The following is a 15,790-nucleotide window of genomic DNA, read 5'->3' on the forward strand; positions in this document are numbered from 1 at the left end:
GACAGCGTCGCACTTAATAGTATAGCTAGCGAGGCTCGCCTGGTGGATGTCTACATCCGGCACACCCCAGGCCACGAGGGATTCACCTTTTATAGGGGTCAGAGCAGGTCTAGAATAGACAGGTTTTATTTGAAGGAGGAAGCCATCTCTTCACCAGTGTCCGTTGTTGAGGTGGAATTCTCCGACCACTGTCTAATATTGTTTTCTCTGAATGTTGCAGAGACCCCCCGGATGGGCAGAGGTTTGTGGAGACTGAATTCATCACTCCTGGAGGAAGCAGAGATAAGACAGTCCTTTGAGGATTTTCTGCAGAGCCAGGTACCATTACTGGATCTCTGTAGCAGTAAGTCAGAGTGGGGGGAGATGTTCAAGAGGAGGGCGGCGAGGTTCTTCCGTGAGCTCTCCAACCTCAGATGCCTGGACAGGTACCGCCTGTACAACGGCCTGAGGAGGAAACTCGAACATCTCGTTTCGACTGGAGGTAGCCGCGAGGAGATCTCCAGAGTGAAATCTTTACTCAAGACGTGCCAGTATGAAAGACACGCATCCTTGGTTTTTGAGAGGGATTTCGGGAAGTACCGCTCGCCCGACCCTTACAGAAACTGTAGGATGTCAGTGAATAGTAAAGTGGTCACTGGACTGATTGACAGTACGGGGTCCCTGAATCGATCCAGATCAGGGATCCTGGAGGTCGTCAGATCCTACTACTCGCAACTCTTGGGAAAGAGGGATCTAGATTCGGAAGTGATGTCGGCTTTCCTGGCTGAAGCTGTCCCTGGGCCAGGGGTAGACACCTCTCTTGGCGTTTTGACAGAAGAGATCAGAGAAGAGGAAGTTAGACTGGCGATTGATGGGCTCCGGCCCAAAAAGTCGCCAGGTCCGGATGGATTAACATCCGAGTATTATAAGACCTTCAAGGACCTCTTGAGTCCCCTCTTGACGGAGGTATTCAATGAGTGTCTTTCCTCGGGCACTCTGCCAAAGTCAATGAGGAGGTCGGCCTTGATCATTCTGTCAAAAGGTAAAGACTCGAGCCGTATTGAGAACTGGCGTCCCATAGCGCTTCTCAATACAGACAGGAAGGTTCTGGCAAAAGTGCTGTTTAATCGGCTGGTCAAGTTTGCACCCCGGCTCCTCTCGGGGGCCCAGCATTGCTCTGTTCCAGGCCATAGCACCTTTAGCGCTGTTCTCAGTGTCCGGGAGGCAGTGGAGCAGGGTAGGGCTGGTCACTGGGAGGGGTACCTGCTGTCCTTGGATCAGGCCAAAGCGTTTGATCGGGTTAATCACGAGTACCTCTGGTCAGTCCTTCTGAGATACGGCCTGCCAGTGGGGTTTGTTGATTGGCTGCGAACATTGTATGCAGGGGCTGAGACTTTCCCGCTGGTGAACGGTTGGCTTGGCCGCCCTTTTGAGGTGGGGTCCGGCGTCCGTCAGGGCTGTCCTCTAAGTCCCCTGTTGTATGCGTTTGCGATAGATCCCTTCCTTAGGAGGGTTGATTGTGGACCTATAGCAGGGGTCGGGATGGACCAGGCGGTGCCGGAGGCTACCCTGAGGGCAGTGGCATACGCCGATGATGTCACGCTCTTCGTGTCCTCGAGAGAGGAGGCGGAGTTTGTGGTGTCGGAGGTGGACCGCTACTCGGAAGCTTCCGGGTCTATGGTCAACTGGGATAAGTGCGAAAGTCTCTGGTTAGGAAGGGGGGATCCTACGTTTGATCTCCCGGACACCCTTCCGGTGCCCCAAACTTCAGCAAAAGTACTTGGCATCAAATTCGGCCAGGGGGATTACCCCATGCAAAATTGGGTGGACAGGCTGGATGGTGCAACTCACAAGGTAAACCAGTGGAAGGGTTGGTCTTTGACCCTTCGGGAAAGAATTAGCCTGATCAAAACATACCTGCTCCCGTTATTCATCTACCTGGGCAGCGTATGCATTTTGCCAGAACCTCTCTGGACCCGGGTCTACAACCTGTTCTTCCTAATGTTGTGGGGGAACAGGTTGAACCTGATCAGGAGAGATGTTACATACCGCACGAGGAGACTAGGGGGGTTATCTATGGTCAACCCCGTGGTGTTTCTTGTAAACACTTTTTTTAAGATCAACATAGGCAACCTCTGGCAAGAGAGGGCTCCTCCGTGGGTCTACTCCTGCCGGGGATGGTTTCGGCCCTTCTTCCAGGAATGGGAGACAGGAGGGCGAGTGAAGGACCTTCGCACGCAGCACGGACATCTTCCGGCTTACGCTACCTTGGTTCTGAAGGTGATACGCCGGTGGGGTCTGGGGATGTGGGAGATCAGGACTCTGACGAGGAGGCTCCTCGACGAAAGAGTCCTGTTGACCCATTTCCAGAAGCCCCTGGCGCTCAAGGACTGCCCAAGTCGGGACCTGGAGGGAGGGTTACGTTTACTGAATTCAACCCGGGTCCCCTTGAAGTTTTGGGACTTGGCTTGGCGCTGCTTTCACGGGAGACTGTATGTAAGGGGTAACTTGAAGAGCAGGCCTCTGATTGACAGGGGTTGCCCCCGTCAGGAGTGCAGCGACATGCTGGAAAGCATGGAGCATTTCCTGCTTCAGTGCCCCTTTAATACAGAGGTATACCAACGGGTAGGGGTCTCCATAGGCTGGCCTCAGCTGGCACACCTCTCCTATGCGGAGTGGGCTTATGGAGCGTTCAGAGGCCTTGGTGGCAGGGACCGCTGCACTTTATTTCTAGTTAGCCTAGTGGTCAGGTTCCACATCTGGAGTGCACGGTGTCTAATCTCGACGGAGCTGAAAATCCTCCCCGTGGATACGGTCTGTAGGAACATCCTGGGTGACCTGGTGAAGGTGCGTTCTTTGGAGTATGAGAAGCTGGGCACATCTAAGACTTCCCTCCTATGGAGAGGGCTTGTATTTCGTTAGGGACATTTTTTTTCTTCTTAATTTTCTAGGGGCAGAGTAGGGAGAGAGGAGGGACAGGATAGGGAGAGAGGAGGGATAGGGCAGGGACAGTTTTCCATGAAGGGTCAGACTGAGGGGCAGACTAAGGACAGTCTAGGGCAAATTAGGGAAAGAATAGGGAGAAAATGTAAGGGATAGTACATTATGATATCTGTGCCCGGCTTATCATCTCCAATCCCGGTGGGGGGCTGTGAGTACACCATAAAGCTTTTTGTTTTGATTTGGGCAAGATGGAGTGAAGTAGGGCTGCAGGTGAGCCGACCTTAGGCTTTCGGGTTATGTTAATATATATCGTGTATGTCATGTATATTGGTTAATGTATGTTTATATGTATATATTCACGTTCTGGGTGGTAGTTAGGTTGGGTGGGGGGTTGGGGGGAGTGGTTTCACGCCTTGAGCCGTAGCCTGGCACGTCCCGAACATTGAACTCTGGGCACGGACTGGTGGAGCGGGCATGGCCCCCAGGCTGCGGCAGGCAGAGTGTTGTACAGTTTATATATTACAAAAAAAAAAAACCCCGGTGTGGCTTGGCACGTCCTGAACTTTAGAACTCTGGGCACGGACTGGTGGAGCAGGCATGGCCCCCGAGCTGCACTGGGGACCCAAAAATAAAAAAATAAAAAAATAAAAAAAAAATTTTGAAAAACAATTTCTTTAGTTATTTTTGTATGCCGTTTGGCTTGGTCTTTATTTTCATATTTAGTTAATTATTGGTATATATATATGTTATGTTTACGTTATTGCCTAAGTTTGTTTATGATGGGGTTTCAGTGCGGTACGGCTGGACCTGTAGCTTTAGTTTTAGCTTTATTTTCTGGATAGCTGGATGCTCTTCTTTTAGGTATATTGTGTTGAGTGTGTGTGCGAGTGTGCGGCAGGGGGGAGGGGAGTCCAGACATGGGGTTTTCTTTTGTTTGTGGACCATGGACTCTGGGTGAAGGGCCTTATCTCTGTATACGGTTGTATTATTATTATTTACTATTGTTACAGTTTGTTTTTATTGTTATGTTTTATACTTTTATAATAAAAGATCTACAGGATGTAACTCAAGAGCAGTACAGGATAAGTAATATATGTACACAGTGACCCCACCAGCAGAATAGTGAGTGCAGCTCTGGAGTATAATACAGGATGTAACTCAGGATCAGTACAGGATCAGTAATGTATGTGCACAGTGACTCCACCAGCAGAATACTGAGTGCAGCTCTGGAGTATAATACAGGATGTAACTCAGGATCAGTACAGGATAAGTAATGTATATACATAGTGACTGCACCAGCAGAATAGTGAGTGCAGCTCTGGAGTATAATACAGGATGTAACTCAGGATCAGTACAGGATAAGTAATGTATGTACACAGTGATTCCATCAGCAGAACAGTGAATGCAGCTCTGGAGTATAATACAGGATGTACCTCAGGATCAGTGCAGGATAAGTAATGTATGTACACAGTGACTCCACCAGCAGAATAGTGAGTGCAGATCTGGAGTATAATACAGGATGTAACTCAGGAGCAGTACAGGATAAATAATGTATGTACACAATGACTCCAGCAGCAGAATAGTGAGTACAGCTCTGGAGTATAACACAGGATGTAACTCACGATCAGTACAGGATAAGTAATGTATGTATACAGTGACTCCACCAGCAGAATAGTGAGTGCAGCTCTGGGGTATAATACAGGATGTAACTCAGGATCAGAGCAGGATAAGTAATGTATGTACACAGTGAATCCACCAGCAGAATAGTGAGTACAGCTCTGGAGTATAATACAGGATGTAACTCAGGATCAGTACAGGGTAAATAATTATAATATCTATATATATATATATATATTACACACATATATACACACACATACACAGGGGCGTAACTAAAGGCTCAGGAGCCCAGGTGCAAAAGCTCAGCTTGGGCCCGCCCCCTGTCCTGTACCTGTACCATATCTAAACCTTGCAGCATACAGCTGCAAAACAAATTTAAATCCGTGATCTAGGCCCTTTGCAGAAGCTTTCCAAACATGACGCATTTCCTGGACTATGTGAAGATTTGTTTATAGCCCTTTGGGCCGGGCTCACACGAGTGTATGATAACCGCGTATTCTGCGTGCGTTGTATGTGCATTTGATACGTGGTAATTCGCTGTCAATCAAATACATTGCCATATGCAGTTCCGTTTGCATTTGTGAGTAGGTATTGCGTTACATAGAAGTGCAAAAAAAACCACAGCATGTTCAGTCTTGCGGCGTATTATGCTCAAGAGAGCCAATGGATCTCTATTGACGCACAATCAACGCCGCACCTATGTAATTGCATTGTGTATGAGCGGCATGTATATGCGCCATTGTGTAGGACAGTACAGAAAATATAAACCCAAAAAACTGGTGGATTGCGCAGGACAGCGTGCGTGAGATATGCTTATGGCCGCATGAGCCCGGCCTTGGGCTGTGTTCATGTTTTTTCTCGCATTTTTGAACCACAATTAAAAAAGAAACAAAAAAAACACACATTAAAAAACTGCATGCGGTATTCAAAAACCACAAACGTTTTTAAGAAACTGCATAGCCTATGAAAAACCGCATGCGGATTTAACCAATATGTGCGTTGTTTTTTTTAAACTGCATGCAGGTTTTTGATGCATCTTTTAATTGTGTGTAAAGTGTGCAATCATATACAGGAGATACCCAGGTTATACCTTCATATCACTATATATATATATGGTCAATATCACTATGTACAGGGAGATGTACATCTCCTGTATACAGTGATTTTGACCATGCTGGTGTAGAAGGCTGGTTTCACATCTGCATTGGAACTACCAGCCGGAGATTCCGGCACAGATGCGGCTCAAAATACCGGACGTTAGAGTGCTGCATGCGGTGCTTTTACTTCCGTCCGAAAGCCAGGCAGCTGAGCAAAAGGTGGACGGACCCCATTATAGTCAATGGGGTCTGTTGGAAGACAGAACTGTTCGGGCCGTGGGGATTCCCCTTTCCAATTTTCCGAATGCAGCAGGAAAATGGAATCTCCAATCCCCTGTATATAGTGATATGGAGCATGCTGGTATAACCTGGGTATATCCTGTATATAAGCATATATTTACTACGAGTATAAGTTATACATCTCCCTGTATATAGTGATATACCAGCATGGTTTATATCACTACATACAGGATACATAGCTTATACCAGTAGCACATAAATAATTATCGTGTTTCCCAGAAAATAAGACCCTGTTTTATATAAATTTTTCCCCCAAAGAGGCACTAGGTATTATTTTTGGGGATTGTCTTATTATACTTACCTAGAAGGCTTGGTCTGCGTCCCTTCTGCTGCCCTTCGGAGCTCCTGCAGGCTTCCTGCAGTCCACAGCTGCATACAGATCATTTTCTGGTTACGGGATTCATAAACCCCGCCTCCAGGAAACAATGGCTCTGATTGGTTCAGTGCCAATCAATGCCGCGGCTCAGCGAATTCATAAATCCCACTGCACAACTCAATGGCTGTGATTGGCTGGGCAGCGCTCAAGAATCAATCAATGCAGCACTGCATGAACCAATCACAGCCATCACATTGGCTGAGCAGCGTTTGAGAACCAATCAGAACTATCTCTTCCTGGTGGCGGGATTTATGAATCCCGTAACCAGGAAGCGATTTTCTGTGTGCGGCTGAGGACTGCAGGGAGCCTGCCGGAGCTCCAGAAAGCAGCAGGAGGGATGCAGACCAAGCCTGCTAGGTAATGTATTGCTTTTTTTTTATTTTATGGAACTCAGCTAGGGCTTATATTTTAAGCCTCCCCCAAAATGAGGGTAGGGCTTATTTTTGGGGAAACACGGTATATGTAGGAGATCTGCAGGTTATACCAGCATACTCCATGTCACTATATATTAGAGATATACATCCCCCTGTATATAGTAACATGTCCTGTATATAATTATATATGTACAGCTGGTATAAGTTATACATATAAGATTCCATGCAATATATATATCTGGTTATACCGCATGTCTGTGGACTCCACTCTCATTTTCACTGTCTTTGCACTGACTGCAGTCTCTCAGTGGAAGGAAAGGTCTGCAGCCTGTAACTGGCTGTCGGCTCCTCGGGTAACAGTTCCTCCCCGGGTGCCACTCACAGATGGCCTGCGGCTAAAGGGCAGGGGTCCCTAGGGGTACGCCAGGGTATATACACATACACACACAGTGACTCAACCAGCTGAATAGTGAGCGCAGCTGGGGAGTTTAATACAGGATGTAACTCAGAATCAGTATAAGTAATGCAGATTTATCAAAACTGTCTGAGGTAAAAGAAAAAACAAAAAAAAACAACTGTTTTCGTTGTCCTTAGGAACCAATCACAGCCCAGCTTTAACTTTACTAGAGCAATTTCAGAAATGAACACTGAGCTCTGATTGGTTGGGCAGCAAAGACAGTTTTTCTTTTAGACAGTTTTGATAAATGAAGCTGACTCCTGCAGAACAGGGAGCGCAGCTCCAGAGTATAATGCAGAAAGTAACTCAGGATGAATACAGGATAAGTAAAGTAATGACATAATTTTATGTGAATTCTATCTGATCAGTCCAACTCATTAAAGTGACCTTCAGGTTTTGAGAGAAAATCGTGCAGGGGACCAGAGGAGAGAGGTATATTATCTGCCGCTGTTCTTCTCTTCTGTCCCTCCGATCCGCCAGTTCAGGATCCTGTTTTCGGCCATCCAAGACACAATCTTCAGACTACCTAATCCCCACAGTGCATTGGTAGTGTTAGACTAATGCTCTATTCCTGCCCTCTGAGCTGCTCATGTGATCAACACTGGCCATACAGAGAGCAGCGCATGCCCTAGCCATCTTGGACTGCCCAAAGCAGGACTCGGACCCAGGTGATTGGTAGGACAGGAGGGAACAACTACAGGTTGGTTCTGGAACAGTGTATGTTGTAATGAGATTATGTGCTTGATAAAGTCGCAAGCTAGCGACGAAACGCGTTGCACTGGATTAAAGGAACTTTACTTGTAACGGAGGCTGTTTCTAAGTCTGTTCTTGTGAGCGCGGGGCGTTTTTTTTCCTTCTTGGTATATTGCTTACACCGTGGGTCCCACATAACAGTTGGACACAGGGGCCCGGCAGCTCGCCCGAGTTCTATCGGGATTTAAAGGGGTTGTCCCGCGAAAGCAAGTGGGGTTATACACTTCTGTATGGCCATATTAATGCACTTTGTAATATACATCGTGCATTAATTATGAGCCATACAGAAGTTATTCACTTACCTGCTCCGTTGCTAGCGTCCCCGTCGCCATGGTGCCGTCTAATTTCAGCGTCTAATCGCCCGATTAGACGCGCTTGCGCAGTCCGGTCTTCTCCCTGGTGAATGGGGCCGCTCGTGCCGGAGAGCTGGTCCTAGTAGCTCCGCCCCATCACGTGTGCCGATTCCAGCCAATCAGGAGGCTGGAATCGGCAATGGACCGCACAGAGCCCACGGTGCACCATGGGAGAAGACCCGCGGTGCATCGTGGGTGAAGATCCTGGCGGCCATCTTGGTAAGGTAAGGAAGAAGTCGCCGCAGCGCGGGGATTCGGGTAAGTACTAAACGTTTTGTTTTTTTTAACACATGCATTGGGTTTGTCTCGCGCCAAACGGGGGGGCCTATTGAAAAAAAAAAAACCCGTTTCAGCGCGGGACAACCCCTTTAAGGAATGACTGGATTACCTCGGTGGGATTGGCTATAGGCGAACCAGGACGTGGAGGTGTTAGTGGAGCTCCTATCCAGGGGCCCGACTAAGCACCAGGTAAGTCCTGTTTCATACATCTATATCTCCATCTTTTGCTCTTTTGACTAGTGGAGCGCTGTCCTAACGTACATTTATTGCATCATATACTTGGCTTTTAAATATTTTCGTTTCCATGTGCAATCTTTGTATAATTCAATAAAGGTTATATTTTAAAGGGATCCAATTCCTAGTTAATGCTTATGGCAAGAACGTTTTTGATTTTGATTATAATAGGACTGGATTTGATTCTGCGCCTATTTTTCCTTTTTTTTCTCTTTTTACAGCAGAAATCATCTCCGTGTATGAGCACACTGGCTGATTTGCGGGATCCCGGATCGGCAGACCTCTGCCAATCTTCTATTGATTGCCTCTCCTAAATCTGGGCCAACAACAGTTTACAACTGGACAACCCCTTTAATTCCTATAGCGCCTTACTGCAACCGCACAAAACATCAGCTTGATATCACAATATTGGAAGTGGAACTCCAACCTCATTCTGAGACAACCAACACCGAATACATTTTTATAAAGATCATTTCCATTCATACGGTCTAGTTCCCCTTTGCACAATTGTTAGTTTACACCCATCTACAATTGCACATACTTTTAGCTTGGTCTTCTCTTCAGGTTCCTCCGCTCTGTTAACACAAAAAATAGAGAACAGCCACAGCAGCAGAAGGAAGAAGGAATTACAGAAGAAACTGTTAAAGAACCTGCAGATAATCATCATATACCCCATCAAGGAGACAATTAGTGAAACACACTCTCTATAATCAACTAATCCCGTCCCAAACATGAATAGTAGAATGCAAACCCCAAATGTAACCCCATAATTCTGCACCCTTTTATAAATAGCAGGCATCCAGCCACGCAGCCTCATCGCCGATACAGCCAATGCTACAGGTCCACTCATGCCCGCGTTCAGGTAATACGGGGGCATATAAATCGTGCTCTCATATAATTTGCTTGGTTACATGGACATCCTACAGATGACATCAAACTTCATAGATCTCCTACTGTGGATTCTTGGCTTGCATGTAGTAGATGTTGACTGGTATTCGGAACGGTGCTGAAGTTCCATGGATCTATGTTGCAGCTTTCAATAGCAGCAGTAGATGGATGTGGTGTGCAGTTGGTTTACATCAGGGATCCATCATTCCTCTGAAGGACAGACACATTGGATTTTCTGTAGCCGCGTATGAAGGTCTTCCCCAGATATGACATACACCCATCTTCATATACTGTAGTTGCATGTACTTGCATCTACACTCCTTCACTTTTACTTTCCCACCAGACCTCATCTAGTTCTGTAATGTTGCTGGTCCAGAAAATCAAGATTTTTGATTAAAAGGTCACACAATGCTCTGAAGGTATGAAACATGGAAACAGGGAGGGTCTCTGCTGAAAGTCAGCTTGTGTACCATGATGGGCTGAGATTAGGGAGTTTCAGGAAACTCGAGATACAAATGGTGCACAGTTATTAACGCACAGGTGTCAGTTTTCTGGCATCACTGCATTGAACCAATCAAGCAGACGTATTAAGACCGCCTTTCGTACGCCAGTCTTAATGTGCTGGCCGCTGTCGTAATATGTGTATTAATGGGTGAATGCCTCTTACTCCATTAAGATGCATCTCGGGCCATCCATATGCCATAGAGAAATCTACGGCAGCTTCGAGTTGGCATAGAGTTCAGCTGTATTTTACACCAGTCTCTGATATAATAGTAAATGGGACAGGGTAATGCGCCTGCACTAAACTCCACTCACTTTATACAAAAACTACAAGGTTTTGAAGCCAGAATTCTGGTGCAACCAGCCTAATACGCCCATTCTGCTTTATATTGAACGAAGAATGAAGCCACTTTTTCCAACACCCAGCCGACAAAAAAAAAAAAAAAAAAGACCGTCACTCTTAACCCCTTAATGACGGAGCCTTTTTTTTTTCTTCCCACATTCCAAAAATTATAACCCTTTTTTTGCAGGAGTTGTATTTTTTAATATTAGTAGGTAATGTACCATATAATGTACTGAAAAACTTTTCAAAAACAATTCTGCTATCCTAGAAGCACTCAATTTTATGAAGTACACACAGTGGAAACAAGACACAACTTTAGTCTCTACGGCCACTCTCATACATACGCTTTTTACCGCGGTGTTGAACGCTGCAGTAATCACAATATAACGCTCCCATTGACTTCAACGGGGCCTCGCAGACATGCACTCGACCGCTGATGGATCATCCGAATGATGGGGTGCATTAAAGGGGTTGTCCCGCGGCAGCAAGTGGGTCTATACACTTCTGTATGGCCATATTAATGCACTTTGTAATGTACATTGTGCATTAATTATGAGCCATACAGAAGTTATAAAAAGTTTTTCACTTACCTGCTCCGTTGCTAGCGTCCTCGTTTCCATGGAGCCGACTAATTTTCACCGTCTGATGGCCAAATTAGCCGCGCTTGCGCAGTCCGGGTCTTCTGCTTTCTTCAATGGGGCTCCGTGTAGCTCCGCCCCGTCACGTGCCGATTCCAGCCAATCAGGAGGCTGGAATCGGCAATGGACCGTACAGAAGAGCTGCGGTCCACGGAGGGAGAGGATCCCGGCGGCCATCTTCCGCAGGGAAGTATGAAGTCACCGGAGCGCGGGGATTCAGGTAAGCGCTCTCCGGTGTTCTTTTTTAACCCCTGCATCGGGGTTGTCTCGCGCCGAACGGGGGGGGGGGGGGGGGGTGGAGAAAAAAAAAAAAAAAACGTTTCGGCGCGGGACAACCCCTTTAAAATCTGCGCAGAGTTAAAAAAAAAACCCGCTAGTGGGTAGAAGCTCTCAGGCAGTAACCTGCGTCCAAAAACGGCAATGAAATTGCGCTAAGTACAATCATGACTATACCACATTTATAGTGTACCCATGTACGCACCAGCACATGCTCGTCTGAATGCACCCTTAGGGAGGCTGTATACATTAGATGAAGAGCGGTAGGTCTGAGTGATGTGCATGATGACCCTTTCCCAACAGCAGATATCGGGGGGAAATAAGAATCTGGCAGTTGGATTTCAACTGCCCAATTCTTTTGTTCTCAGAGATGAGGCACTGTGTTTAGCATGGTCGGTCTCTCTCTCTCTTTTGAGTCAGAGCACATGCATGTTTGGTCATGCTGAGCAAGATAGCCGATAGGTAATGGGTATTTAATTCAATGGAACTCTGTCTCCTATTGGCCACGGGCTGCTGTAAAAACCAAAAATGGTCTTGGGTGCCGTACGAACCCATCACACCACAGCTTTCATTACTCATAATTAGAGATGAGCGAGTGTACTCGGCCACGCCCCTTTTTCGCCCGAGCGCCACGCTTTTTGAGTAAAGAAAAGATTGGGGGGGGGGGCCCTGGGTGAGTGGGGGGGTTGCAGTGGGGAGGGGGCTCGGGCTCCCCCCTGTTCCCCGCTGCTACCCCCCCCCCCGCTCCCCAAATCTTTTCACCCGAGTACGGAAGTACTCGAATAGCGCGGTGCTCGATCGAGTATTTACTCGAAACGAGTAGGTTCGCTCATCTCTACTCTTAATACTCTTTACAAAAAATGAAAGCTTGTCTGATTGGTTGCTATGCAAAAAAGTGTTTATTTTAGATAGTTTCCATAAATCTAAAGATATATTAGGGGGGGGGGGGGGGAAGCATAAAATGTATTGCCAAGAGTCCATGCATAAAAGCAGTGGGGAATTAGGACAGAGGCAACTGGACATAATTCAGTAACCCCTTTAAAACAAGTATCACCTAAAGCAAAACTTATTGACCTACATATTGTGTTAATGGAGAAGAGGCGAAACACCCCAACACTATGGATCAACAAGGGGGTTGAGGGGTTTGAAACAGGCTGAACTAGATGGACATTGTCTTCTTTCAGCCCAACACACTAGCTTACAGCTGTACAAGGGCTAAAAGGGGGAAAAATTATATAGAATAAAAATCACCTCTAGGTCAGAAGAAAGATGGTTCCAGTATTGCGATACAATCTCTAAAGGCAGCCATCGGGTAACCTTGATGGGGACGTCCATAGAAATCTTGCACCGTACCCATTTGGTACCTGTCAGACTAAACAAATTTTTCCCAACCTCATCACCTCTGTGTTTTAGGGGGTGCCCAGAGAGGAGACCCAGCTACATATTTGGTGGACCTGTCCTGAGATGGCTCGGCTCTGGTCTCAGGAACATAGGCTACTCCATAGTTTTGTTGTTTGTTTTTTAAATCGGCCCATTTGAGAAATTTCCTTTGGTGTTTCTTCTAGGAGATCGCCTACCAAAGGCTAGGTACCAGGCACATAAACTAATTCAGAATATTTGTATGGCAGCTAGAGTTTATATTCGAGCCAGAGGGAAACAGCCACACCTATCCTGTCAAGATGTGCTAAATAGGATCTCATGAAAGACTACAGGCTATAAAGGTCAGACACATTGGAAAGCTATGGGCTGGTATAGGGTCCTTGGATAGAGCTGGTGGATATCCTGAGAATCTGGTATACTCTCCTTTTGACCTAGAACGACCTGGTGGGCTAAGTAAAGTTAAATTCTGCCTTAGGGCTTATTCAGACAACCATATACCGGATGGGGTTTCACGCCTGGCCGATATATGGTGTCCCTTTCTGCTCGGTGCACTGAGCACCTGCACCTCACCACTACTTGCAAAGGGAGGCAGAGCCAAGTTCAGAAACTTAGCTCCACCCCTCCCATTTCAAATAGTTGTGAAGGGCAGAGAAGTAGCAGGAGTTCAGTGCACTGCTCCCGACTCTTCCAGCCTTCTCCCCCTGCAGCGAGGGACACCATATATCAGCCAGGCGTGAAAACCCAGCCGATATACGGTCGTCTGAATAAGCCCTTAGACCCGTTAAAAAGTACTAAGAACAAGACGACCATTGGTTTAGTTCCGTTTTAATGTTGAAGTTAATACAAAAGTAGATCATATTCTATATTAAATCTGAGAAAACTGGGAGATATCTTATATTAGAAATGCTCAAGTATGCGTGACTGGTTTAGCAATTGACCATATGACTTTAACCCCTTAGTGACAAAGCCTGTTTGCGCCTTAGTGACGGAGCCAAATGTTGTAAATCTGACATGCGTCGTTCAACGTAGCATAACTCCGTAAAGGTTTTGCATATCCCAGTGATTCTGACATTGTTTTTTCGCCACATGTTGTACTTCATTTTGGTTGTAAAAATAGACCGATATAATTTGTGTATATTTATTAAAAGTACCAATATTGGAAAAATTTTGAAAAAATTGTCATTTTTTCAAATTTTCAACTGTAATATCTCAAATATGTCCAAACATACTGTACAAATTTTTGATAAGATATGTATTTCCATCTGTTTACTTTATTCTGAATGCACACTTGAAAAACTTGTGTTTTTTTTAACCATTTAGAGGACGTACAAATTTAACATTACTTTTCAGCATTTTGAGGAACACTTTGTTTTCCTGCACCAAGCCAAGTTTGCAAAGGCTCATGAGTGTCAGAATAGAAAACCCCCGAAATGACCCCATTTTAAAAACTACACCCCTTAATGTATTCACTGAGGGGTGTCATGAGTATTTTGACCCTACCAGTTTTTTTCAGGAATTAATTCAATTTAGAGGAGAAAAAATAAAATTTCATAGTTTTGCAAATATGTCATTTTAAAGACATATTTTTTTCCTATATTGCGCATGAAAATGAGGATTTACACCCCAAAATGGATACCCCCGTTTCTCCCGTGTTCAGAAACATACCCATTGTGGCCCTAATCTTATGTCTGGATGCACAACGGGACCCAAAATGAAAGGAGTAGTCGGTGTCTTTCAGAACATAAATTTTGCTTGAAGGCGTTTTAGGCCCCATAGCACTTTTGTAGAGCTCTTGAGCGGCCAAAACCAAAGAGAACCCCCACAAGTGACCCCATTTTGAAAACTAGACCCCTTATCGAATTTATCTAGGGGTGTACTGCCCATTTTGACCCCACAGTTTTTGAATGAATTCAAGCAAAGCAAATGGAAAAAAATGTGATTTTCATTTTTTTGGCAATTCTGTCGTTTTAAAAACTGCTTTTTTGGTACAGCACACACACGAATGAAGCCTTGCACCCCAAAATGGATACCCCTGTTTGTCCCGTGTTCAGAGACATACCCATTATGGCCCTAATCTTATGTCTGGATGCACAACGGGGCCCAAAATGAAAGAAGTAGTCGGTGGCTTTCAGAACAGAAATTTAGCATGAAGGTGATTTAGGCCCCATTGCCCACTTGTAGAGCCCTTGAGCGGCCAAAACGACAGAGAACCCCCACAAATGAAAACTAGACCCCTTAACGAATTAATCTAGGGGTGTACTGTGTATTTTTACCCTACAATTTTTGAATAAATCTAAGCAAAGCAGTAGGAAAAAAAATACAATTTTCATTTTTTTGGCATTTGTATCAATTTAAAAACAGGTTTTTTTGTACAGCACACATATGAATGAAGACTTGCACCCCAAAATGGATACCCCTGTTTGTCCCGTGTTCAGAACCATACCCCTTGTGGCCCTAATCTACTTAAAGGACACAGGGCTAGGCCTATAATGGAAGGAGCACCCGTTTGATTTCAGGGTACAAAAGGATAAATTCCAGGCCCCATTGCCCACTTGTAGAGCCATTGAGCGTCCAAAACTATAAAGAACCCCCTCAAATGACCCCATTTTAAAAACTAGACCGCTTAACGAATTCATCTAGGGGTGTACTGCGTATTTTGACCCCACAGTATTTGAATAAATCTAAGCAAAGCAGAAAAAAGATGACGATTTTCATTTTTTTGGCAATTTTGTCAATTTAAAAACTTTTTTTTTTACAGTTTACATAGGAATGAAGACATTCACCCCAAAATGGATACCCCTGTTTGTCCCGTGTTCAAAAACATACCCATTGTGGCCCTAATCTATTTATAGGACACATGGTTAGGCCTGTAATGCAGGGAACACCCGTTGGATTGCAGGGCACAACTGAATAAATTCCAGGCCCCATTGTTCATTTGTACGGAATAAAAATTGACTCCCTAAAAATATCCCCCCCCCCCCCTCCGCGCCCTTTTCGGC

The 15,790-nt window shown here is 45.5% G+C and overlaps 1 protein-coding gene across 3 annotated transcripts in view; it reads right to left on the minus strand.

Moving 5' to 3' along the window:
* LOC136632052 (uncharacterized) overlaps positions 1-9,970 on the minus strand; it is a 32,604-nt gene extending 22,634 nt beyond the window's left edge. Inside the window, exons 1-2 of one of the 3 annotated variants that reach the window (XM_066606629.1) lie at positions 9,720-9,967; positions 9,307-9,340 (exon numbers count right to left, since the gene is read on the minus strand). In XM_066606629.1, the coding sequence (XP_066462726.1) occupies positions 9,307-9,340; positions 9,720-9,739 (54 nt within the window). In that variant the 5' untranslated portion in view covers positions 9,740-9,967. Of the gene's footprint in view, positions 1-9,306 lie in introns of all 3 variants that reach the window. The other 2 variants (XM_066606626.1, XM_066606628.1) reach the window with 2 other exon arrangements.
* Positions 9,971-15,790: the final 5,820 nt, after the last annotated feature.

Source organism: Eleutherodactylus coqui, chromosome 6, assembly GCF_035609145.1.
Source record: "Eleutherodactylus coqui strain aEleCoq1 chromosome 6, aEleCoq1.hap1, whole genome shotgun sequence".
Taxonomy (NCBI): domain Eukaryota; kingdom Metazoa; phylum Chordata; class Amphibia; order Anura; family Eleutherodactylidae; genus Eleutherodactylus; species Eleutherodactylus coqui.